This window comes from Panthera leo, chromosome C1 (assembly GCF_018350215.1).
Source record: "Panthera leo isolate Ple1 chromosome C1, P.leo_Ple1_pat1.1, whole genome shotgun sequence".
Taxonomy (NCBI): Eukaryota; Metazoa; Chordata; class Mammalia; order Carnivora; family Felidae; genus Panthera; species Panthera leo.
Genome location: NC_056686.1, coordinates 118,194,952 through 118,222,365, shown reverse-complemented (window position 1 = coordinate 118,222,365; position 27,414 = coordinate 118,194,952). Strand labels below are relative to the sequence as shown.

The 27,414-nt window shown below is 43.4% G+C and overlaps 1 protein-coding gene across 6 annotated transcripts in view; it reads right to left on the bottom strand.

The window, feature by feature from the left end:
* Positions 1 to 18,453: 18,453 nt before the first annotated feature.
* Positions 18,454 to 27,414, bottom strand: part of CC1H2orf76 (chromosome C1 C2orf76 homolog) — a 62,046-nt gene continuing 53,085 nt past the window's right edge. For all 6 annotated transcript variants that reach the window (XM_042954221.1, XM_042954222.1, XM_042954219.1 and 3 more), the window contains 2 exons: positions 26,979 to 27,060; positions 18,454 to 18,630 (listed from right to left, as the gene is read on the bottom strand). In XM_042954221.1, coding sequence (XP_042810155.1) covers positions 18,554 to 18,630; positions 26,979 to 27,060 — 159 coding nt within the window. In that variant the 3' untranslated portion in view covers positions 18,454 to 18,553. The remainder of the gene's footprint in view (positions 18,631 to 26,978; positions 27,061 to 27,414) is intronic.

Below are 27,414 nucleotides of genomic sequence, written 5' to 3'. Positions count from 1 at the left end.
AGATTTCTGCTCAGGTCGTGATCTCACTGCACTGACAGTGTGGAGCCTGCTTGGGATTCTCTCTCTCCCTCTCTTTCTGCCCCTCCTCCCTCAAAATAAATAAATAAATAAACTTTAAAAAAGAAAAAGAATTCCCAAAGAGAGTTCAACGAATCACTGGGTTTGTGTGATACTGATTTAGGTATATTGTCAAATTACCTCCACCCTGAAAGTACTGTTCTAGGTTTCCTCCTGCTGTAGTAACTAACAACTACATGGAAACACAGAGGTACATCAGCCTGTGTTCATTTTGTACACTATGCATCATTTTATTTTTTTGGTAATTTAATGGCTAAAATATTTCTCATGTTTAAAACTCAAATACACGTACACAGATAAAAAAATAAGTATACTTCAGGTATTTGCCAACAGGATCTTAGCAGTTAACAATTTTCTAAGGATCCATCCTTTAGATGGAATTTCACGTGAATGAATTTAGATTTGAGTACCTATAGGTAGTATAATGTGAAAGCCTCTAAAATTTCGAGCCTATGCTCTGTGACACCGGCCGTAGAGACCTTAGGCAGATTGGTATACGTGAGCCTCCGTCTTCCCATCTGTAAGGAGGGGATGCCATGTCTGTGTCCCAGGGTTGTGCACAACATCACATAAAGGCATTTGTACGCAAAAAGCCCACCGCAGCCCTCACGACACATCAGTACCTTGTCATTTCCTTCCCAGGTTTCCTTAAATAAGGGATACATGTTTGTTTGCACAGCCTTACTAAATTCTTAAAAATCAATAGTCATACCCAATTCACGTATATATACCTATATATAATAAAATTATCCGCTGTGCATAAAATCATGTGAAAAGAATGACACAGTAACTATCCACTGACATTTTATTTAACATGATAGAGTGCCACTGTCTTAGTACAAAGTGACCTTAACCGCTTTGAAAGTCCTTATTTTTCCTGCAACAAATCATACGGTGAAGGAAGACCTTCACCAGGGTCATGTAATTCGTAAGGGCTTCTTTGGGAATATGTACAGGCATCTTTGGGGACTTTGAAGGAAAGTCTCAGTAACTGGTTTTAATGAGGCCTTTTTCCCCGCACAGGACCTATCCTGTCTCCCTTTTTATGTGTCAGGCCCATAATGGCGGGGACCACATTTTCTCTTTTGTATCCCCTAGCCAAGCCAACTCAAATCAACAAAAACATTTTAAACAGATAGTGCATATCCAACACTATGTCAGGACACGGAGAGAATATAAAAGATGCAGAAAATTGTGGTCCTAGCTGCAAGGCACAGATAATCTCGTCAGGCAATTTTGGCACAGGCTGAGTTATCTGGATATTATTGCTGGTATGTGACTTCCTTAATGTAAGTTCCAGAAAGCCCAATAGCTTTTAGAAGATTATACGATGCAATAGGGAAAGTGAATCCATTCGTTCGTATGCAAATAAATAGACCTATACGTTTATTAAGTCCCGATATGTGCCAAGCAGGGGAGCTACAACAGTAAGATTTGAGCCCCAAACTTGGGGAGAGCCCCGTCTTGTGGGGAAGATCAACATATGGAAAAGCAAGGCAGCAGTGTGCTATAAGTGCTGTAGAAGACTGGCCAGGACATGGTGAGGACACAAAGGAGGGCAGAATTGAGTCTACTGACTGTGAAGGGATAGGACAGGGGGGTCAGAGAAGATCTTGGAGACAAGCGGTCCTTGACTGCCTCCCAAGATGAATGGCAGTCGGGTGGAGAGGGGGCGGAGCATTCCAGAAAGCAGTGTGAGAATCCTGAGGTAGGTGGAAGCATGCTGTGTCCAGAGAGAATAGGTGGTGGGGACAGAGGAGGGCTTTGGGACAGAGGAAGGGGTCGCCGAATTCACTAGCAAGAGAAAAGGCTGGAGATGTGCTTTGCGATTAATCCAAGAAGTCCCCAATGCCATGCTAGGGCATGCACTTTATCCTGAAGGAAATGGGGACCCATCAGGTGGTTTTTTAAACGGGGGAGGGGGTGGAGGGGAGAGGGCACCTGGGTGGCTCAGTTGGTTGAGGGTCTGACTTCGGCTCAGATCACAATCTCATGGTTGGTGGATTTGAGCCCAGCATCAGGGGGTCTCACTGCTGTCAGCTCAGAGCCCACTTCGGATCCTCTGTCCCTCTCTCTCTCTCTCTCTCTCTCTCTCTCTCTCTCTCTCAAAAATGAATAAACATTAAAAAATAAATAAACAGGGGGGGACACAGTCAGACTTGCATTTTTCTAAAACAGAGATCACTCTGGCAGCAAGTGTGAAGGATGGACCCGATGGATGAGAGTCTGTAGGGAAGGACACCAGACAGGAGAGTGTCTCAGTGGTCAAGATGAGAAATGATGAGGGCCCAAATCAGGACAGTAGCAGTAGAAAGAGAAGCGGAGGGCGTTCTTATGCAGTGTTAATTCCAGGAATTCTGAGCTGACTCATCCTGAGGAGGTATCAGAAAATAGTGAGAGGCAAAGAAGATACCACTCATGGTAGTTACAATGAGGAATTTTTTTCTAGCTCACCCGGTGAGTATAAGAAGCCTCCCTTTTACGCTTAGCGTCCCTCCTGCCTTCCTTACAAAGACAGTGCGGTAGTTGGCTCTGAGCAGGCTCTAAACGTCCCCTCCATCACTTACTAGCGGGGTAACTGAGTAAATCTATGTAAAGTGCTCTGGAGAGAACCCACACGGACTACACTCTCACTAAATACTAGCTATTAAGTACTAGCTGTGACTACATTAGCTTTTACTACACTACTGCATGGTCTCCCTTTTCATGGCTTGGCTTGGCTTGCAGAGGTTGCTGAACCTGGTTGTGGGAAAGATACTCAGACGTGGCATTTTCAAATACGGCTTCTGCCACTCACAAGAGGTCTACCTGAAGGGAGCAGCCACCAGCCAAAAGTCAAGCAACTAGCACACCCCAGTTCTTAACACATAGATGCCACAGGTTCCCTCTATGTACATGCCCCCCCGCCCAAGACCCACCCCTCACTGCACCCCTGTGCGCCTGAGTGCACACACTTCAGAAGGTACTGGAAGGATGGCTAATCATATATTTTTTTCATAAGAGCTGAGACACATGGTCAAAAACAAGGGAAATTTCATTTTTTGTTCAGAAGAACAAAGAAGATTATGACCTTGAAGATCTGTAAAGGGGACATGATGCTTGTTCAAAGACATTAAGGATCTTTTTGATTACTTGAAGCTTTTCTTTCTTTTTTTTTTTTTTTTAAGTTTATGTATTTATTCTCAGAGAGAGAGTGTGTGCACATGCACATGTCACTCCCAGGCAGGAGACTGGAAGTTTATTCTCTGGGCTTTGGGACCTGGAACATTCTGGAGGAACAAGTCTCACCCAAACACAGAGCACTTGTATGGAGCTTTTAAACACCTCAAGCTTAGGAGCACTGGGGTAGCTCAGTCAGCTAAGCATGCAACTTTGGTTCAGGTCACCATCTCACAGCCTGTGAGTTCGAGCCCCGCGTCCGGCTCTGTGCTGACAACTCGGAGCCTGGAGCCTGCTTCAGATTCTGGGTCTCCCTCTCTCTGCTCCTCTCCCATTTGTGCGTGTGCGCTCTCTCAAAAATAAATAAGTGTTTAAAAAAAATTAAAATAAATAAATAAATAAATAAACACCTCAAGGTTAAATATAAGTGGACATTTAGGGAATGCCTCTACGATGGAAGAAAGAACCCAAAGCCAACAACTGGGAAAAGGAATGCAGAGAAAACAGAGACACTATGAGGAGCAGAAAAAATATTTAAATAAAATAGCAATTATTAATATCTTTAGAAGAAAAGAGAAGATATCACACCCATAAAATAAAGAAAGGATACGATAGAAAAGAAATACAGAACGAGAAGGAAATTGAAAATATGATAGCAGAAATATTTAAAAAGAGAAAAATAAGGGGGTGGCAGAGTGGCTCAAGTTGGTTAAGCATCCAACTCTTGACTTCAGCTCAGGTCATGATCTCAAGGTTTATGAGTTCAAGACCCACATTGGGCTCTGTGCTGACAGTGTGGAGGCTGCATGGGACTCTCTCTCTCTCTCTCTCTCTCTCTTTTTTTCTCTCTCTCTCTCTGCCCCTCCCCTTCTCTCTCAAAAATAAATAAATAGGGGCACCTGGGTGGCTCAGTCGGTTAAGCGTCCAACTTCAGCTCACGTCATGATCTCATGGTCCATGAGTTCGAGCCCCGTGTCGGGCTTTGTGCTGACAGCTCAGAGCCTGGAGCCTGATTCAGATTCTGTGTCTCCCTATCTCTCTCTGACCCTCCCCCGTTCATGCTCTGTCTCTATCTCAAAAATAAATAAACGTTAAAAAAACTTTAAATAAATAAACTTTTTTTTTTTTTTTAAATAGTAAGATAAAACTGAGTAAACTTCCCAGGAAGGAAAACCAAAAGACAAAAGTTAAAAGTTTAGAGCAACAATCCTGGGAGTCTCATATCTGGCTAATGAAAATGCCAAAGAGAACAAACAAAACAGAGAAGAAAGAAATCACTAAAGAGCCTATACAAGAAAACTTCCCAAAACTCAAAGATATGAGTTTCCAAATTTAAAGTGTCTCCCAAATGCCCAGTCCCCCAAATCTAAAACACACCCTTCACCAAAGAGAGAAGAGTTAGGTCAGGAAACAGAGGTAAAAGTCTTTCAGTATGATTTTTTTTTAACTTGGTAAGAAGTTACACACATTTTCTAATTCTCAAAAAAGAGGGGTGGGTTCTTTTGATAATTTGGAAGTAGAGTTTCATTCTGTTCTCTATTTTTATTAAATTATCCTTTTGGCTGGTAACAGAAATTGAGTGGCTATATTATCTTTCCTTAAATATTAAACTGGGCCAACCCTAGCATGTTGTATATGAATTTGTGATAACAAACACGTGTATAAAAGACATCTTTCTCTTTTTCTTTCTTTCTTTCTTTCTTTCTTTCTTTCTTTCTTTCTTTCTTTCTCTTTTTCTTTCCTCCTTTCCTTTCCTTTCCTTTCTGTCCTTAGTTTTTATTTAAATTCCAGTTAGTTAACATAGAATGTAATATTAGTTTCAGGTATACATCCTATTTCTTCCTTTTTTAAGTCTGATTCCAGGTCCCCATCTGGCTTGAAATTCAATCTCAGCCATTAATTGACCTTTCTTATCCTCTACTGCAAGGTTATGCAAAGGTCCTGGGGCGAAGTATTCTAGGATTCTCTTTTAGTCATCAGTTCACAGTGGCTTTCCCAGAGGAAACTATTGTTGCTATCCATGTGGTCCCGAGAAGCTGAGCAACCGGGCATATCCTATGAGGAATGGAGGTCTGGAGTCTTGAGTACAGTGGGAGGGCTTGTCCAGTTGGGGGTAGCAATTTCCTCCCCAGAACACACAAAACGTCCAGTGGTAGAACTTGCCCTGTGGAATCATTCCAGCCTCCCGGCCTGCTCCTCCTTCCCCTCCATCTCAAGACTTACGGCAAAATCTGCCTCACCAGCTAAGGCTCCAGGAAAGACTGAAAGAATCTGCCTTCAAACTCTTCTGCTTTCAGTCTTAAAGCACCCCTGGGTGAAAACACCAAAGAGCCTGACCACCTTGGAATGACGGAAGAAAAGAATACAGAGAATTGCATACAAATTCCTATCTCAATAAACTACTCTGTCCCCTTGGTCTGGAGACTTGAGGAAGGCCAGTCAGCAGAACCTTTGCACACGGGTCTTAACATGTTTCTGTCACACATGGGAGACCTGAGACCAGGGACTGCTCATGAGGTCACGTGAGCCCCATTCTGCCAGGGGCTGTAACTGTTTGGAAAAGGAAGAGCTGGGAAGGAGTTGATGAGCTCCCGCCTGGTGCGGGCCTTCCTAGGACTGTCACATGTGACCAAGCCTCTCCTCAGCATCTTGGCCTGCAAGCGTCTACCAGCTACAGTGTGTGCATTAAAGAGCTAAGTGGCACTGACAGGACTGAGGACCACAGTTAGACCCCAAGAGAGTCCCCAGAGTTATACAGAGACCCTGCCATCTCGGGCCCTGCCCTCCGCCCTAGAGTTTTCTTCCATCGGCCAGACTCGAGCTGAATCATGAAAAGAACATGCAGAGGAAGTTCTGCACTGTGGCAGGCTGGTTCTTTATTCTGTTCGCTACCTTGCGGCTGTATTTCTTTAATAATCTAGAAATAAACAAGGCTTTTTGTAAACTATTCAAAGGGTTAATGGTATCGCCTCATCGCGTGTGAGCACTTCCAGCCTCCAGAAGGGACGAGATACTACCTCGTGCAAAACAACTGCCATGTCCCTGAGGCAGCAGTCACCCTGCTTCCGAACCTCTGGGCTCTGTTGCAAACTCATCTTGTCACCTGCAGAAGGATCGCTTCCAAGCCCCTCCGCCGAGCACAATGTCTTCTCTAACATCACTGGTTTGGAAAGGGATTTGTTTAAGCATCTAAGCTCAGCTAAACAAAGGGAGTTGCACACAATGCAGTATCCTTGGAAGCTTTAACAAAGGATCTATTAAAACTTGCTTGCCAATTTTCAATCTTTAGCTTTCAAAAGTAATGCTCGACAAATAAGCAGGGGAATTTTCCAAAGCATTAATGCGTTGTTGGTATTCACTTTAGAAATAAGTAAGATTATTGAGGTCTAACCGATTAAAGCTAGTATTGGTTTTGAAGCAATCAGGCACTGACTTTTGAAAGAAATCTGAATTTGAGGCAGTAGCCGTCCCATGATCACTTTCAAACAAGAGTACAACATTCCATACATACCATTTACAGGCTGAAGGCTTTGACTTTCAGCTAAAGGACTCCAAGGCTGATCTGACAGGTGGACAAACCTCCCCAGCAAAGCACAGTCACTGACAAATGTCCAGCCCTCTCGCCCTTGAGACTCCGAGGCCCAGGCAGACTCTGCTGACACCTGGTGGCAGACCGTGAGTTCAAAGCTGATTTCCCTCCACCTGACCTGCTGCCTGGATTTCTAGTCCGTGTAACGAACACCTGCTAAAACAGCAGGAAAGGTGTTTTGTGGAGGAAGAGCTGCTCTACAAGATCCAAAGATTAATAGCGGGGCATTAGCACCACTGAAGAAGTCTCGGCAGGTACCAAGAATATTCACACTGCAAAGCCTGCCTTTGCAAAATTGTTCTTCCCAAAGATATTTGTCTGAGCAACCTCTGAATCCACTTCTGCATCTGTTCATTCTACCACGCCTCCCCTGCTCCTGTTCTTTATGGCCAAAGAATACAGAAAGGAATGGCCTTATTCTTACAAAAAGGAAATGTAAATGTCTCTGCTGTTGTTAATGAACTCAACCCTAATTGGGAAAAACTCCAACCAGAAGAAAGAGGACAAGTACAGGAAACATTTGACTGGTAACATTTTGACAGGTAACATGCCGAGCGTTAGCTTCATCCAAGGGCAAGGCACCCAAGGAAAGGGAATGGGAGGGAAGGTTTTGTGGAAAATGAAAAGTTGAGTCCTTGCCTGGGTCCCAGGAGCAGTACTGGGCAGTATTATGGGAGATGACAGGTGCAGGTGGAAGGGAGAGAATTCACAAGCAGTGGAAAATACCTGACTTGTAGGAAAAGGCCTGGCTTTACTTCCCAATGTGCTTCTCTCTTTTGAGAGAGAGAGAGAGAGAGAGAGAGAGAGAGAGCGCACCCACACACTCAAGCAAGTGGGAGAGGGGCAAAGAAAGAAAATCTTAAGCAGGCTCCATGCCGAGGGCTAAGCCCTACGTGGGGCTCGATCTCACAAGCCTGAGATCATGACTTGAGCTGAAATCAAGAGTCTGATGCTTAATTGACTGAGCCACCCAGGCGCCCCACTTCCCAATGTTTGATGTGGGATAACCTTTCATTCTGTGCCTAAACATTCCCTCTGTGCAATGAATCTTCTTTGTGCAACAGCAACGTGACAGTTGTCCCCAAAATAGAGTATGTGTGTGCCAGGCACTGAGCCAGGTCATCTGACCAAAACCTCAGAGCCCTTCTGTGAAGTCAGTGCTATCATACCCCATTTAACGGGGAAAGAAACTGAGACGCAGACAGACTGGGTGGCTGGCCCGAGGTCACACCTCCCAACTAGTAACAACATATGCATTCTTCTAACCCAGGGCTGTCTGCCTTCAAAAACCCTCCTCTTTCCTCCTTCCTCACGCTTGCCAAAACCAAACACTGGGGGAGAAACAGTTCTGATCCATGCCAAAGTGCACCACTGTCCGTTTTGAATTTGTGTCATTTCAAAATGTCACCACAAGTTCACTTCTGGGTCACTTGTAAAACAAGCAACTTTGCTTTAAGGTAAGTGGGTGGCGGGGGGGCGGGGAGGGGGGAGATCCTGCTGTAATTTGTACAGTTGTAGGATCCACGGTTCAGTTCCAGCAGAAACCGAGTACAGCTTTCCAGGGACAGTTCAAACAGAAACAAATGACAGTCTAGGCCACCTATGTTGCCTCTTGTGAATAACCACCACAGCGCTTTTTCCAGCTCACGCGAGAACCCCGCTGCAGAAAACACCTGGCGGCAGAGGGAAGCCACAGGTGCCGCAGCACCCAGCTTCAGGCCAGTAAAAACCAACTAACTCTTGATGAGATGTTTCATCTCACGTTCAATTCCTCAATTCCATTCAAGACACATATGCGTGCAGGACTGCTGACCAATTACAGCCTACGTCCGTGTATAAATGTGGATGACCGTTCTTCAAGTGCAGAAGCTTCTCGAGTTTGTCCGATCGACACGGGTCTCCTTTGCTATGAAATGAGCTTCAAGAATCTATAAAGTTTTGCTTTCAGGCTCAAATACAATCTCAAGGTCATTCATTCATTCAAGAAATATTTATGCTGCCCCACTAAGTGCCACAGACTGTTCTATACACTGGGGGCATTCTAACAGCAGGAGTCAGAGCAGAAAAAGATTTTTTTTTTTTTTTTTTTAGAGCTAGAGGGGCAGGGAGCACTGCAGGGGGCAGGCTTTTGCTATTTTATATGGGGTGAGCGGGGAAGTCTTTAACAGCATTTATGCAGACACCTGACAGAAACGAGGGCAACTCACAAAAATAACGAGGAGAAAAGGCATTGTAGGCAAAAGGAAGAGTGAGTGCAAAGGCCCTGGGCTATGAATGTGTTTGGCATGCACCAGGAAGAGAAGCAAGGCCAAAGTGGCTATTCAGAGAGAGGAGAGATGCTGGTTGAAGTCACATAAGCTTAGGGGCTGATCACATAGGACCTCACAAATCTCAGCAAGAAATTGGCTTTTTTCCTCAGCAAAGCATGACAGGATTTAGGTTCTGGAACAATCACTCTGACTGCTGGGGGAGGGACACCGTAGCAGGGCAAGGATAGGAGCAGGGGGTCCCAGTTAGAAGGCTCTTGTAGTAATCCAGGGGAGAGATGGTGATGCCTTGGACCAATCAGTAGCAGGGAAAAAGGCGAGTCGAGGCTGGAGGCTGGATATACTTCGGAGGTGGAATTGACAGGGCTGGCTGATGGACTGGATGCGGGGTAGAAGAGGAAAAAGAAAAATGTCTCCAAAGTTTTGGGTCTACACAAACGGACGAGGGTTCTTTCCTTCGGTGGGGAAGACCGAGGGGTGACCAGGGGAGGGGAGAGAGCTCAGAAGCTTGTTCTCTGACATGTTAAAGTCTGAGATGTCTGTTAGCTCATTCGCCACCTTAATGGAGATGTAGAGTGGCCAGTTAGAGGTACGAGTGTGGGGCTCGGGGGAAGATCTGGGCTGTGGGGTAAAATGAGGAGTCCGCAGCATGTAGTTGGTGTTGAAAGCTGTGAGATGCCTGAGCTCATCACGGAGGTAGATGTAGTTAGAGAAGCCAGGGGGACTGGGCGTTCCAGTATTGGAGGAGATAAGGGCGGGCGGAGGAAATGAGGTTGAGTGGCCAGTGGAGCACGAGGAAGCCACAAGAAGCAGGGGTTTGCAAGAGGAAGGTGTCCGTTGCTTTTGTGTCAAATGTCCCTGACAGGTGGACTCAAACACGGAGAAGCATATTCCTCTGGCAACAGGGGAACCACTGGTGACCCTGCCCGGCGCCATGTCACTAGACCGAGGGGGACAGAAGCCCAACCAGAGAGAGTTCAAGAGAAGCTGAGAGGTGGAAAAAATGAGGGTGTGCAGAACTGTCAAGGGTTTGTGTTAACAGGAAGATGGGAGTCACCCCAGCATGTTTACATGCTGGTGGGAATGACCCGGAGGAGGGGCGAGGACAGCACTGTGGTGGTGCTTGGGGGCGGGGGCGGGGAGGATGCCCAGACGGAGGACAGACTTGGAAAGGGGCACTGCTGCTGGCTCACCACCGTTACAAGCAGGGGGACACGGTAGTGGGAGCAGGAGCAAGCCACCCGCCGATGGCCTGTTTTCTCAATGAAACAGGAAACAACAGGAGCAGCCCTCAAGAGGAGAGGAGGGGTCAGGTCGAGGGTCGAGGGTCAAGGAGAATGTCCACTGGAGGACGAAGGAACCAGGGACGTGCGGGGCTGCTGGGCAGCGTTAGGAACTTACTGGAGCCCGGCACTCATGAACCAAAGCTTTGTCAGTCCACATGCTTGTATCCAGCCGTGTGCAGGCATTCCAGGCACAGAGTGGGACTAAACCCAGGGGCATGGAGGATGAGGACCAGAGAATCTCTGGGGAGGGGAGGGGCAGTGAAAAGGTGGTAGGGGCCACGAACTCTAGGCCCGGCGAGGCTGAAGAACCGCTGAGGGGGTGGGCACTGGAGGGGGAGGGACGGAAGGGCAGGGGGCCACAGTTGGAAAATGAGAGGTGTAGTTATGAAGACCGTGTTGCCTACTGGGGTGTGGTTACTGATGATGACCATGGCTAAGGTGTGACTGCGGGAGCAGGAGGCCGAGACGGAGTACGGGATCAACACATCGCAGCCAGGATGGTCAGTGACCTGAGAGCCCCGCAGTACTGTGAGGCTTGTCTGTACTGAACCCTGACCAGAGCGGTACTGGAGAGGTGACGGTGAGCCAGGAGCTAATATGGTGAAGGAATGGGGGGCGGGCAGCCGGGGGCCTGCAGGCGTCTGCAACAGGGGGTGGGAGGTAGGCAGTGCATAGTCTGACAGCACTGGGAGGAAAGTTGGGGGTTACAGGGAGGAGGAAGGACAAGGATTAGGAAATTAAATGAGTTTTTTTGTTTGTTTGTTTTTCGCTAAACAGAATTTAACACTGAAAGGATAGGAGAGAGCTCGTGATCTTTCTGGCTCCTACCACGAACTCCCCTCCCACAAATGCTGGCGGGGCACAGAGAGAGGTGGAGGGTGGCAATGAGTTTGATAGTGTGGGTCCAACGTGCGCGATGGGGGCTGCCCGGGCCTCCAGAACCCAAGACCCACCGCCTTGACGGTGAAGTTCAAAATATTAACCTCCAACCAATTAAGGAACTATCCTGCCAGCTTCAGTTACTTATGCTAATCTAACGAATCAGAAGAGTTCTGAGGAAAGTAAGGGAAACTGCGAGCAACCAGTAATCAGAGCCCTGCCCCCAACACGCATGCACACACAACAAAGAAAAGATGACAAGGGTAGGTACCTCGAACACCGTCATCCTCAGACTTCTCTTCCCGCTACAGATGCGAGTCCACAGTCTCAGACACCCCCTCCTTGCCTCCATATGCAGCGGCAGTTGTCCAAAGGGGCCCAGGCAAAGCCGCCTCTCTGGGTGTCCCAACGAGGCAGGAACATCCTCACCTCCCCTGCCTGTGTGTGGAGGAGGCAGAAAGGAAAACAACTAAAACAGCTTTGCTGAGGGAAAGCTCCTCAAACTCACATACAGCGAGGCTTAGCTAAATGTGGGACTAAATGTGGGACTAGGGCCTGTAGGTTCCTGTGGCACAAGAACAATTGAAAAGGGCACAGAACCACGTAGAAGGGGTGCCAACCAATAACAATGGGACAGCGTCTCCTGGGCGACACCCTTGCTACCATGTTTCTCCAAGGGCCCAATATTGCTAAGTATGGCATTTGAAGCCAGGAGGAACCTGTTCTATGACTTCTCAGGTTTTAGGTCTTGGGCGAGTGTCTTCGTGTCTGAGAGCATCAAGGTTCTTGGTGCCAAAATAAAGTTGATGGCTGCTGCAGTGCTCATAATAAGCATAAGACACTGTGCACTTACCTTTGTGCTAGTCCTGCGTGCCCCGTAAGCAATGTCTTGCTCGATCCCCAAAACTCTGTGAGGTGGGCATTGGCTTCTCATTCCACAGATGGGGTTCTGCTCGGAGTTCTTTCCAACTTGAGGACTTATGAGATCATACTTACGACACCTGCAGTGTCTGGAACATAGTGATGATTCCAAAGGAAAAGGATACTCCCGAACCGTGTTTAAGAGAATGAGAATATTTTAAATATCAAATGATAGCGCTTTAGAACACACGTGTAAATAATGAGATATATGCAGAAAAGAGTATGGCATATCAGGGTATGCAAAGGAATGACCTTGGAAGAAGGGGATTTTTACTTACCTTAAAAGTTGGTTGTTTTTAACAAGCAGATGTTACCTGCTTGTTAACCAAAATTGGGGAGCCTGGGGGCTCAGTCGGTTAAGCGTCCGACTTCGGCTCAGGTCATGATCTCACAGTTCGTGGGTTTGAGCCCCGTGTCGGGCTCTGTGCTGACAGCTCAGAGCCTGGAGCCTGCTTTGGATTCTGTGCCTCCCTCTCTCTCTGCCCCTCCCTTGTTCATGCTCTGTCTCTGTCTCAAAAAAATAAAAATAAAATAATAATAAAATAAACAACAACAGAATAAAACACACCAAAATGATCAGAAACACTAAAAAACCTATATAGAAGAAATAACCCTAGATGGGATAACCAAAATGTTACTGGAGATTGCCTAACGGGTTTTTTCCTTGCTTAATTTTTTAAAATTAATTAATTTTTTTAAGCAGGCTTCATGCCCAGCATGGGGCCCGAACTCACAACCCTAAGATCAAGACCTGAGCTGGGATCAAGAGTCAGACGCCTAACTGACTGAGCCACCGAGACGCCCCTATTTCTTTTCATTTCTATACAGATATTAGTTATTAGTAATTCTTAACACAAATACATTCTCCTTAAAAACATTACAGGCTTTTACGATTTTAGGACTTTCAGACTTTACAATTTTAGGACCTCCCAATTGTGGTCCCCTCCCTAGAGGTAATCAGAGTTACCAATCTGGTGTATATTCTTTTTTGCATATGTACATATGTGTATACGATGTGTATATTCATATATATGTACATATATAGACACATTATAGGTATTATTTTGTGCCTTTAAACAAATGACATCACAGTTTGAGGCCCTCTGCAATTCCATCAAGATGTCCCGAAGACAGTCCCATGTCAGTAAATAATATATGTGCCCCTCATTGTTTCAAATTAAGTAGTTGAGAATCCAGATACACTGTACTTTGTTTACTCTGCTGACTTTAATTAGGTTGTTTACAGTGCTTTTCTATTGCAAATAACACTGCAGTAGATTCCCTTATAAATGCCTCCTTCTGCAGGCACGAGAGGGTTTCCCTGGGACAGATTCTGGGAAGTGGAACTTTTGGGTCAATGGAATCTGCACTTTTGGTTTTTTAATAGATACCACACCTAAGGGACTGCACACGAATTCCTACTCCCACTGACAGCATGGGTACACATCACTGCCAATATTTATTACCAAACCCTTTTATACTTTTTGCCAACTTGACGAATGAAAATGTATCCTTTTGTTTTGAATTTCCTTGAATAACACCATGTGCTCCTTTTCACATGTTTATAAGCCATACAGGTTTCCTTTTTCATGAACTCCTCCATAAAATGTGTCTGTTTTTTTGTGGCATGTGTGTCCATTTCTCATAGACTTATTATAATAACAGTTATTCACATATTCAGGAAACGAATCCTTTGTCTATGTAAAATTTTTTTTCATGTTTATTTGAGGGGGGAAGGGGCAGCGCGTGTGCACGCGCACATGAGTGAGAGAGAGAGAGAGAGAGAGAGAGAGAGAGAGAGAGAGAATGAATCCCAAGCAGGCTCCCCTCTATCAGTGCACAGCCTGACTCAGGGCTCGATCTCACTAACCCAACGGTAAGATCATGACCTGAGCCGGAATCAAGAGTCAGACGCTTAACCGACTGAGCCACCCAGGAGCCCCATTCTTTGTCTACTTTGTAAGTGCAAGTATGGGGCACCTGGGTGGCTCAGTCTGTTGAGTGTCCGACTTCAGCACAGGTCATGATCTCACGGTTCGTGGGTTCAAGTCCCACATTGGGCTTTGTGCTGACAGCTCGGAGCCTGAAGCTGCTTTGGATTCTATGTCTTTCTGTCTCTCTCTGCCCCTTCCCCACTCATGCTCGGTCTCTCTCTCTCAAAAATAATACATTAAAATTTTTTTTTTAAATAATTGCAAGTAGATTCTCCCATTCACTTGTCTTTCAACCTTTTTTTTTTTTTTTTTTTGAGGGAGGGAGTTTTTCATAGAGATACATAAAATTTAGCAAATTATAGTATTTGCATTTTGTGTTTTAAGGACTTCTCTATCCCATGGTCATATATATAATCCATTTTTTTCCTAATAAGCTCATCATCTTGTTTTTCATGCCCAGTTATTTAATCCATTTGAAATTTATGTGAATGGTAGCAAGTAGGACCCTAACTCACTCTTTTCACACCTAGCCAGCTGCTAAAAATATCCTTTTCTTTTTTAAATTTTATTTTTTTAAATTTACATCCAAATTAGCATATAATTATCCTTCTTTTCTTACAAATACATTTATTATATACTAAGTTTCCACATACATTAGTTTTACTTGCTATTCTCTTCCTTTTTTTGGGGGGGGGGTCTATTTCTGTATCACTCCCCAGTTGTTTTAATTACTACACCTTTAAAGCATATTTTGACACCTGGTGGGTAACCCCCCTTCCTTTTTGCTTTTTCAGTTGATCGTGGCTCTTTTCGCACATTTCCTTTTCCAAATAAAATCTCTAAGCCAGTTTGTCAAATGCCAATATAAATCCTTGGGGGTTTTGATGGAGGTTACACTAAGTTACAGGTTCGGTACAAACCTACGTCTTTACGACACCAGGGTTTCCATCTATGAACATGTGATCCCTCTTCGCTTAGGTCTCTTACATCCTCTAGGAACGTTGTGTGCACACGTCTCAGTAGGTTGGTCATCAGGTGCTCTGGAAGTCTCTCGTTACTTCTCCTAATGTGTCACTCGATATGCTTGGAATCCTGTTGTCTGCAAAGGGATGGTTTACCTCCTCTCCAGTATCTGTGCTCCTTATCACTTTTCTTATTGTATTGGCTACGACAAGACCCGCAGAACAATTCTGGATAGTCCCGGCAGCAGTGGTCACCTTGGTCCTGTATCTTCTCTGATAGGTCTGCCTAGAACACTTGTCCAGTAAGCGGGTTCTCTGTGGACAACTTTCGCTAAGCGAAGGGCACATCCTTTTCCTGCCTTTCACTTATGCCCGGGGTTGCAGATCATCAAATGCTTTTTTGGCAGCTACTGAGAGAAGCGTAATTTCTTTCTCCTGTAATCTACAGATTTTGTGAATTACTTTGATAGGTTTTCTGTAGTTTTGAACCAATCTTCCATTCCTGGTAAAAGCCCTCTTCAGTCATAAGACATTTCTAGTTTTGATTTCCACACCTGTGTTTATAACTATATGTAACTGTCTAATCAGGAAAATACACACCAAAACAAAGGACTTTGTATGCATCTTTTTGCATTATTTGTTAAAAAAGAAAATATACAGGTAAAAAAAAAAAAGGCTTCATTTTTCTTAGAAAAGAAAAACTCGGGGCGCCTGGGTGGCTCAGTCGGTTGAGCATCCGACTTCCACTCAGGTCATGATTTCACGGTTCATGGGTTTGAGCCCCACATCGGGCTCTGTGCTGACAGCTCAGAGCCTGGAGCCTGCTTCAGAGTCTGTGTCCCCCTCTCTCTCCGCCCCACCCCTGCTTGTGCTCTCTGTCTTTCAAAAACGAATAAACATAAAAAAAAAATTAAAAAAAAAAAAAAAAAGAAAAACTGTGTGTAAACTGAGTGTTTGCAAAACGAGCAAATGTAATGTGCTCTAACCTGTTCTTCTCCTCACCAAATCCCCTACGTGGGTCAACGCCCTCGCCATCAAGCCAGCCACTCGCTCCGGCAAGAATCACCAAGTCCCCACTCCTCCTTCTGCTACACCCTCCACACCCAGCCCTCACCAAGCCCCAGATTCCCCCAGTCCCTCCACCCCACACCTCTAACTGGAGGCCACAGGGCTGACAGGGCAAGGTCAGGACTTCAAGATACACCCAGGTCCAATCCCACTGTACACGACTGCATCACTTTGGGTGAACTACCTTACCTCTCTGGGCCCCAATTTCTTTATCCACAAATAGATATGATACTATCAAGACTGAAGAGCTGGGGTAAAAAGTGAATGAGATAATATATGTAAAGTACCCCACAAGATGCTTGCCATGTAACGCGTGACCAAATGTCAACACTATCTCGCGAGAAAGTCTCCCCTTCCCCTGTGCCGAACTCTGGAGGTCAGGCCATCCAGACTTTTACCTGGTCCATGACAACTGTCTTTCTGCCTTCTAGATGCTGCGGCCAAAGCTCCCTTTCTAAAATACGAATCTAGTCCTATAATTTATCTGTTTAAATCTTTCCATTGGCTCCCTACTACCTACTAGGTAAAGTTCCAACTCCTTAGCGTGATAGATAAAGCCTAGCTCAACCTCCCTTCTGGCCTTCTCTTCCTCCCCTCTGGTGCAAGGGCCTTCCACCCTAGTACATTGAAATCTGTAACTTCCTGCGGATAATCCCGAGTTCCTTAACAGCATTTTGCCTTTACACATGCTGGTCCCTCTTCCTAAAAGCTTTTCCCTTATTTTCTACTAAGTAAAAATTCCTATTCAATCTTTTAAGAAAAAGCTCAACGGATACTTCTTTTAAAATAAAAATTAACCCAGGGCACCTGGGTGGCTCAGTTGGTTAAGTGTTCAACTCTTACTTTTGGCTCAGGTCATGATTGCAGTTTGTGGGACAGAGCCCTATTTCGGGCTCCATATTCACAGCATGGAGCTTGCTTGGGATTCTCTCTCTACCCCTCCCCAGCTCTATTCTCTCTCAAAATAAACTTAAAAAAACAAATAAATAAAAATAAAAACTAAGCCTGCACAGAATATAGAATTAACTATCCCATCATCATTGTTCCCATGGCAGCTTCCACTATTACTATATTAAAATTACTTGCTTAAATATCTTTCCCCACTTGCTGAGGCAAAAACTGTGTCTTATTTAAGTGTTTATTCACTCCTCAGGAGCCTGGGTCATTGGTCCATTCAGCCCTTTTTTAATGAATGAAACCATGAATAAACTTTCTCTTTTAAGTAAGGCTCTACTATACTAAATCTTTCAACAAGCCCCAAAAAACCATATTTTGATTATGTTAATCAGACTTTCAAAGCTGATTTTTTTTTTTAAGTTGGCCTCTACCACAATGAAACCAATTCATCCTACTAGCAATTTTGAGGGTTCTTGGAATAATTCTAGGGCCGACTAACTTCGTAGGAGTTCTCATTAGATCCACATGCTGTCCGAGTGGCCCCTTTGAAATCAGGACTCTTTAGGAACTGGTAGTAGCCATTATAGGGAACCCAGAGTATTATATTATTTTGAAAAAAATGTACCTCCCATGACTTAGACTTGTTCTCAGTGAACAATTTTCTTCCAGAAGTGCAAACATCCTGCTACCTTTTCTCTCCAAAGAAATGAGTTTGTTTCTATTATAGTTTGCTCCTGAAGTAAGGAAACACAGCTCGGGGGGTGGGAAATCAGTCGTGTGACTTGTGTGGGCTGAAATATGAAAAGAAAAGAAACACTCTTACATCAGAAAACCTCTCCCTGTGGCCAAAAAGATGCCACTGGTGGTCATGAGACACTCATAATCTCTGCTAACCAAAGACGGTAACGGTCCACAGTGGCTCTAATGGAAACCATGGGAAGAACACAAAATGAACAGAATGACCTTAGTCTTACATTCTTTTTTTATTAAAAAAATTATTTTTGAAATTCATTATTTGAGAGACAGAGAGGGTGGACACATCCAAGAGAGCACGTGTAGGGGAGGGGCAGAGAGAGAGAGAGAGAGAGAGAGAGAGAGTGGCAGGGAGAGGGAGAATCTCAAGTTGGATGCTTAACTGACTGAGCCACCCAGGCGCCCCATCTTCCAATCTTTTTAAGGAACCCAACATGCAAGCCACCCAAATAACCCCTAATTTCAGAAAAATAAGTTATGACTAGAGAACCAATCGTCCGTGATGATTTTTGGATAACCATTTCTTTCACTTAAAAAAAAAATCGTCTGTTTTTTTCTCATAAATAAATACATTATTTTACAACAAGAAAAAAAGAAAAAGTACAGACCTGCAGGGACAGAAAACACCACAGACTTCAGCAAAAATCGCAGAGCCTGCGATTAATTTTTTAAGTTTATTTATCAATTTCAAAAAAAAAAACTCACTAGTGGGATAAAAAGCTTAAGACAGGTTTGCAAAAAGGGAGACCCCAAAGGGTTTTCACCAGGATGAAATGGGATTAGCTTTGTAGTTCTTATAATCTTCTTCACAGAAGAATGCAATTTCAGTTTCATGAGCTGAAAAAAAAAAAAAAAAAAAAAGACAATGGAAAAAAAATGTTAATGTAAAACTAGATTTTTAAGCAAGTATTGAAATCCATATTACTCTGATTCAGTGTTTCAGATGCCGAAAGTGAGAATGAGCTACTTGTTTGGTTTCACATTTCATCAAATCAACAAGAAGTATTGGTTGTTGTAAGAATTCTGAACTCGAATAATTTAAAATTAAAAAGAAAAATACACAAGAAAACAATTAAAAACAAGAATTCGTACAAGACTCTGGTGTCCAGGAAACCATAAAATTGCTCATGTTATAGACCTCTTAACAGTCCCAGAAAATTAACATTTATTTTTTTTTCCCCAAATTTGCTGTTCAGTTACTGAAGGCGGAGGAAGAATGCTCTTTTTTTCTCTCTCTGAAATTAGCCTGTAGGTATAATAATTTAATACTTAGAGGATCAGTAGAATACTTTACAGATCACTTTACATTCTCCCTCATGACCCATCAAAATATGTGTCTGAAGAAGTTAATTTTTTGCCTGCTTATGACTAATTCATGAGGCTTCAACAATATGCAAAGTGAAAGACACAAATTGGCTTCTACCGCAATACCTTCAAACACCTCTAATTATTCACAGGGGATATAGCACAGCTAAAGGACCCACAGAGGGGCAAAGCAGTCACATTCTTTCAACCCAGCAGGTCAAGGACTCCGTCTTCTAAAACAATAAGTCAGCAACATTATTAATTCAGACTGGAGACAAATCTGATGGAAAGCCTTCCAATTATTAAACATGCAATTCTTTAAGGTGTGCGCCAACAAGTTCCACATTCGTTTTTTAAATTAAACCAGAAGTTAATACAGTCTGCTTAGCTTTTACAGAAAGAGCAAAAGGGCCTTCAGAATCTCGACAAGAAAACAGACAAGATTATTTGTAATGAATACTGATCACTCAATTAACATATCCTCTAAAAACAGACAAGTAAAACTCTTCAAGCCAAATAAATAGGATAATAGGGAAAGATGCCAAGGATTACCACCCCCGGGTCTCTTAGTTTACCAAACTCATCTCATCGCTAGAATTTACCACAAAAGAATGAAATTAAGGAGCTTGGCACAGCACTTCAGTTAAAAAAAAAAAAAAAAAAATGCTGGTCTTAAGAATATCAAATTTATTGTTTCTCAATCATGAGTTGCCCGTGCTCATTACAGAAAACACAGAAATGTGGAAAGAAGAAAATAAAGACACCCATAGTCTCAGATCCTCATTCCAGTCTCACTGCATCTTCAAGATTAAGTGAAGATGAATCTTGATGAAAATCAGATTACAATCTCGGCACAATGAGCCTGGGGGTGGGGAGGAGGTGGGCAGAGAGAAACTGAGAATCGGTGAGGAGGGGCTGTAAACAAATGCAGCCCAGGCAAACCAGAAGCTCACGTACAGCTATATTTTACAAGAAAACAGCCTTTAAAAGAATGGCTAAGAGGCCCCGCACTTGGAATCAGTAAACTGTTGACAAGGGGGCTTCAGAAAATTCAGTATTCAAAGAGAAGATGTTTTGGGGTCTGTCCTTTCTATAAAAAGCTCCCGGGGTTTCCTTTTTTGAAGTGAAGCAAGCCCAAAGGTAGACCTATATCATTTACAAGCGATGCTAATCGTTCTTCAAATGGAGAATGGGCAAAAGGCACCCTGTTCTTAATAATCACAATGCAAAGTGTTATCTAGGATGTGCTATTTACATACAGAACTTTACACAGTGCTTTGCCCACACAGCACTTTGCTCAATACACACTAACTGTAATTACGGTTTTCACTTACTGCAGCTGACATTTATCTGTACCCCTTTTGAGAAAGGGATGCATCGTATGGTTCCTCAGTACCGCAGTAACAGGTTCAGAATAAGCGGATGTAAAGAAAACACTGACGAAGCGTTTTTGTTTTGACATGCAGGTTTGCTCGGGTTTAAATTAACTTACAGATCAATTCATTATTTATCTAAAGTATTTATGCCTTCTCCCATAATACAGGCTCAAAATGAGATCCTCCTAAGATCAAGATTTTATTTCCAGATGAATACTTTTCCTCAAAAAAAAAAAAAAAAAAAAAAAAAAAGACTGACAAATGGATTACACTCAAAAACTTCAGGCTGGTAAAACTGACACCCTTAAAAAACTGGAAAACAAGACACAAATTCAAAGCAGGTTACTCGGAACATTAAAAAGTAAGACTTAAGATGTATTGTAAACTTTAGTAATGTGGTCCTCAAACAAAATGGAATGTTTTTTAAAATCTATAAAATTCTGTTGAAAATGTTTGAGACAACGATTTCCTGTATTGATGATGCAAATTTACTTGTGAATTTAAAATGAAAACAAATTACAAAAGATTTTCAAGACCTCTCCATAATCACCCTTTCGCACCATCATCCCTTAAATTCTTGCTTCTCCAATTCTATTTAAAATGGCTCCAGAAGAACCCTCGGGAAGGCTACTGTGTGCCAGTCCCCCAGGGCACCTGATTTTAAATTAAATGTGCTGTAGGCGACAGGGCACTCGGGTGCAGAGCGCCTTGGCAAGTGGATCTGAAATGAATGTAAAATCTAAAATCCAATAAATACATTGCCAGTTCATCCTTTGTCTTACTATCAAATGATATCAAGTAAGAATCCTTCAAATACCACGCACCATTTTAATGCAGACTTTCAAGTTTACTGAAATGAACATAAGCCAGGACATTCAAACTTTGAAAATGAAATGAATAATTGTATACCATGTGTCTAAACAGGTCAGACACCATATACGTTCACCTTTAAAAGGAAAATAATAATGACTTTATATAAAAGGATGTAAGAAAAACCAATTTTAAATGTGAAATCTCAAGGAAAATTCAAGGCAATCTGCTTAAACTCCTTAACTAGCTTATTTCAAAAAACTCACCCATCGACAAGGATTTATTGCAGTTTCAAACTCCCTAGCCTGTACTAGTCAGCACCAATGTAGCATAAGGCACAGTAACTGTTGTCTGAGAAGAGAGACAGAGACCTGTGCGCTGACTCTGTGGGACAGATAATGATCAAGGCAGTCTGTAATGTGATAATAATTGCAGATTATGGACACACGTACACACACACACACACACACAATACGCGAAGAGCGAGGTTTGGTTTCTGTGGCAATTTGAGACCAAAAGGACAAAGTTCTGCCCTCTCTCCTGGCCCAGGAATACATCTTACCCTTGCAAGGTTCACAAAATCCCAATGTACAAATCATTCAAAACTGTGCTCACAGCTGAGTTATGTTTCTAACTTTGCACCAAAGGGATCAGGCAGAAAGTTCCCAAACACAGTGGTTTTTATTTTATGTTTGCTTCAAGCGTCTGGTGTTCCTGAGATCAGCTGGCAGAGAGGGTTTCAAGCTACAGTTTGAAGAAAACGAATAGTAAAAGAAATCTGACCTTTGACAGACTGGACACAGGCCTGTGATGTCCACAATGGTGAGGGGAAGGTAGAAAGGAAACAGTCCAGACCTCTTGCTCTGGAAGCCCAATTTCCTGGGTCTAGCACCTACTTCCCTGAGTACCAGACTATCACTGTGTTGATGTTTAAAGTACAGAACAGCCCCCTTCCCGCGCTGTCAAGGGAGGAGAGCACATCTGCCCGAAGATATTACTATCCAGAAGAGAATGGGAAAGGGACCCAAACCTTCAGGAAACACAAATCAAACACGAGCCTGATAAAGGAATGGAAGCCAAAGAATCCCACAATATCAGCTGTACGTGTGAGGTCATCAGAAGGTGCTGGGCACAGAGTCAGGGATCTGGTCATGGGCAGGCACCAAGAGGTGACACGCAGGAGGAAAACAGACCACAAGGGAGCTTTGGAAGGATCACAGGATCTGGTTTTATGCAAGCTCTTCCCTCAGATCAGCACTTCTGGTTTGGGACACTGTATCTTGTCTTAAAATATTTCCAGCAAAACACAACTGGTTGAAAAGAGTTACCCTGCCACCATTTCTTTCCTAAGGAAAGAAGACTCAAAAGATAATAGTGGCAGAGTGTTGCAAAAGGAAAGAGATACCCCCAAAATACTTACATGCAAATCTACCACTTAGGGGAATCAGTGCACAAAACCACAATCATTAATAACAAGGTAAAAATCTTTCAATTACAAATAACAGTTCTGAGCCAAGCTTTCTTCTTCCTTCCAAAAAGCAAATCTTTTTCCTTCTGTCTTTTAGCTCTGAGTCCGCAAGCGAAAATTTGCCCTGACGTCAGGCGCAGAATATACAATTGGGATCTGCGATGCAGATAAAAGGTCGGAGCAGGAACTGGAGAATTTCTCCGTGAGAAAAGAGATCTTCAAACAAGTTTGTTCCCCTCATTTCCCCTCCACACACACAGTCCTTCTTTCCCTTTCATGAATTCTGCAGAGAAGTCATAATGATAAATTTGTTACATTGGCATTATTCCCATGGCAACTGGCTGTGATGGCAGAGTGACAGCTCTACAGCAAGATCAAGTGGTACAAAGGGAGAGGGACGACGTCGAGTTTTTCCCTTAAACCTCTTAAAAACCGAACCAGACACAGCACTGAGGGAGGGGCAATTCCCCAGAAAAGTCGCACACTTCAAGGGTCGTTTTTACAACTCTACTCCCACTTAGAATTTTTGGTTGGTCTCCAGGGCCCGTCACCTCCTTCCCCAGGTGTTAAATGAAGCTTCTCCAGGGTACAGCTACACGGCCCCAGGCAACACGGAGGGACGTGTGGGACAGGAGAGCCACTCAGGCCGGGCCTAGCGTCACCCCTGAGCAGGGCTAGGGGCTTGCAAGGTTCTTGTACCACCCTGGGACTCGTGGAAAGGATCTGATTCTCGCCAAAGACCCATGGCTTTAAAACAGGAATGACAAAAAGATGGATTTGATGCTTACCTTCACAGGTGGTTCATTACATGAGCCTGAAAGTTTTTAATTTTTCTTAATGTTTATTTATTTACTTTTTGAGAGAGAGAGAGAGAGAGCGCGCATGCAAGCGAGCTTGTGCAGGGGAGGGGTAGACACAAAGGGAGACACAGAATCCAAAGCAGGCTCCAGGTTCTGAGCTGTCAGCACAGAGCCTAATGCAGGACTCGAACCAACAAACTGTGACATCATGATCTGAGCCGAAGTCAGATGCTTAACCGACTGAACTACCCAGGTGCCCATACATGAGTCTGAGATTAATGACAATTAAACCAACAATTCACATTTGCCAACTGCCTTCTCCAAAATGGTTTCCAAATAAGTATTTCTGAGGGTCTCTACGGACATCGTTCCAGATGCTTTCATATATTTTTTTCATTCAACTCTTAAGACAACAGTCTGACACAGGTCTAATTGGTTCTGTTTTGTGTTATAGAGATCAGAACATTCAAAAACACTAAATGGCTTCCCAAAGGTCACAAAATAAGTGAAATGCAGAGCCCTCACTCAAACCAATTTTCAGGAGTCTATTCTTTAAAATTGGTTCCTTAATTTACAAATTAAGTATATGTGAACTGTATAAAAATTTTCCACTACAAGAACAATTAGACAATATGGAGAGGAAAAAAAAATCAATTGTTTAAAGTGCCACCACCCGAAGAACCATTTCTAAAATTTTGTTACATGATCTTTTCTCCATATACACATACAGATGTGTAAACATATATTTTAAACAGTAATGGTATCACACAATATATTCTATTTCCATTCAATAAAGAAAGCTCTACACCAGTGATTTCACAAACAGGGAAGGGGAGAGAACCCCTGCCACCCCTCTGAAGGCACATCTCAACCTCCGGGGAGTCACAGAGCTTGAGGAAGCGTACTCCTGTTGGCCTGGTAACAGATACAAGACAAAGTTAAGGAGCGAGAAAGTCTCATTGGCCAAACTGACCTACAGGAAGTTAGAGGTAATATACATTCCCAAGAGTAGTACAAAAGAGTATCCACTTCCCAACATTCTCTTGGATACTACCACTTTTCTTCATGTCTGCTAGTCTTGAAACCACTACTTGTCAGGGCGCCTGGGCAGCTCAGTTGGTTAAGCGGCCGACTCTGGCTCGGGTCATGATTTCACGGTTCATGGGTTCGAGCCCCATGTCAGGCTGTATGCTGACAGCCTGGAGCCTGGAGCCAGCTTCGGATTCTGTGTCTCCCTCTCTCTCTGCCCCTCCCCTGCTCGTGCTCTATTTCTCAAAAATAAATATTTTTTTAAAATGTTTTTTAATGTTTAAAAGAAATAATAAATAACAAATTGGTACTTGTCCAAGGTCACCTAGCCAGTAAGTGGCAGAATGAGGTTGTAAACCCAAGCACTCTGGCTCCAGTCTCTAATTCTTAACCACTAGATTACTATTACTACATAAAATAGCATCTATCATCATGTATCTCTCTCTCTCAGGACTAATAAGGCTGAACTATTTTTCATATGTTAGCTATTTCTTCCACCAATAGGATTTCTTATCTTTTTCAAGCTAATTATAAGAGCTTTTATCAATTCAGGCTAATAACTTTTTTGTCATATACAAAGTATTTTTTTCATAGTTTGGTGCTTCTGCTTTAACTCTGTTTACAATTTTTAGTTTTTACGTGGTCAAATATATCATTTTGCCCCGATTTATGGCTCTGCCTTCAAAGTCATGCTTGGAGAGCTCTTCTCCCCATGATTATGAAATTACTAAGCTACATTTTATTTAAAAAAAAATTTTTTTTACATTGTGACATTTAATCAATCCACAACTTATTTTGGAATAAAGATTGAGCTAAGGATTTAAATTTTATTTTCCTGAATGCTTTGGCAATGGGCCTGACATCATTTTCTAGCTAATTCACTCTTTCCCCACTTATTTGAGATGTCAAAACTGTATCATATTGTGAACTCTGACTTCTTTTTTAGTTTGCTTCTGATCTTTTCCATGCAGCTTTCAATCCGTACATTAATACCACAGCAATCTGTTATAATAATTACAGCTTTATGCGTTAGTAACAAGCGGGGCTAACTTCTAGGTGCTGTATGCGTCAATAACACAGGTGCCACTTGCTGTAATAATATAATAGCATTTGAAGAAATAAATGCCAAAATAAAAACTGTGTTTTCAAACAATAGCAATCTTACCTATTTATAATATGAAAAGACACTAAATCCAGCTAATAGTGGAAACAAACAGGGAAAGTCAGTCTAAGATTTTGTAACGTGTTATTCAAAATCCTACTTAAATTAGAAGACATGTCAAGGGGGCGCCTGGGTGGCTCAGTCAGTTAAGCGTCCGACTTCAGCTCAGGTCACGATTTCGCGGTCCGCGAGTTCGAGCCCCGCGTCGGGCTCTGGGCTGATGGCTCAGAGCCTGGAGCCTGCTTCCGATTCTGTGTCTCCCTCTCTCTCTGCCCCTCCCCCGTTCATGCTGTGTCTCTCTCTCTGTCTCAAAAATAAATAAACGTTAAAAAAAAAAAAAAAAAAAGAAGACATGTCAGGAACTTACCTTAGCCACACGGACCCTTCGAAACCAAACTCCTGACATATGTCACTAAAATGACTCAAGAGAACACCTGCCAAAAAGATGGAAAGCCTCCTAATAGGGACCTCACTTAGAGTACCCCTTAACCAGTACATGTAAATAATTATGAAGGAAGTGTGATCTGTGCTGTTTCATTAGAGTCACTGACCGCAGAGGTACGTCAGAGGCATAGTGCCTTTAACTGCTCACACCTCTGAAAATCTTCACTGCTATCGCCAGATGATCTTTAGGTGTACATACACAGAATTAGAGTGACATCTAATGGTCACAAAACATGTCACATGGTATTTCTTTAAAACAGAACCACATGCAGGTTGAAGAGCTAGGTGGGGCCCCTTTTCAACCGCACACACTAGGCTCCTGCTTGAAATTCCACGGCTTGGCGGGCCCTGAGTGATCCAGAAGACTATTAGAAACTGCGCTGCACGTTATACAAACAACATCTTACTTCATTATTCCACGTTACTTCTACCAGGTCCGTTTCTCTCAAACCGTCAGTTCAAATGATGCTGATAAGAGTAAGTAGGTTATTAAGTGAGTAATAACCTGTCAATCACTTAAAATAACTCTCAGCAGAATTCTGAGCATACCTGCTGAAAAGAACTATTTGCATTCTGCACATTTGGAGAGCAGATATCTCCTGCCCTCAGTCAAATGATCTGAATGTACATCATTCTCGTCCTCCTCCTCTGAATAATTATCAGGGAGTGTAAAGAGCACCCAGGGTAGCATTTACTTTGCGGTGAGTTATCCAAACATCATCAGCCGGGCGTCAGCAGAGAGGCTGGGGGAGCGAGCGCCCCTCCAGCACCGCAGGGCCCCTCTCGCTCACCGATTCCAGAGGCTCGCAGCGTGCTGTCTTCCTTCAGCATGAGTCTGTCGTCATCCTCCAGACTCAACACAAGCTCATTCGTCTGGAAAGAAAAAAAACCTGCATCTTACCAGTACTTATAGGTGCTTTGTGTTTGGTAAGACTTCTCGAAGACACAGGATTGTTACCCTGGGTCACGGCAATAACCGGAGTCACATGCTGTTCCCACCACCGACAGAGCAGAAGCACACACATGTGAGCACCCATTATGTGTGCTCGCTCCGCAAGGGCTGGGGAGCACAGGGCTTTGGCACCAGGTCCAGATTAAAATTTGGTTTCCACCAATGCCCCGCTGTGTATTCTCAACAAATGACACAGCCTCTCCAAGACTTAGTGTCCTCCTTTGTAGAAAAGGGGAGAGGAAGGAATCTTCCCTTTTGCCCTGTGGTGAAGATGA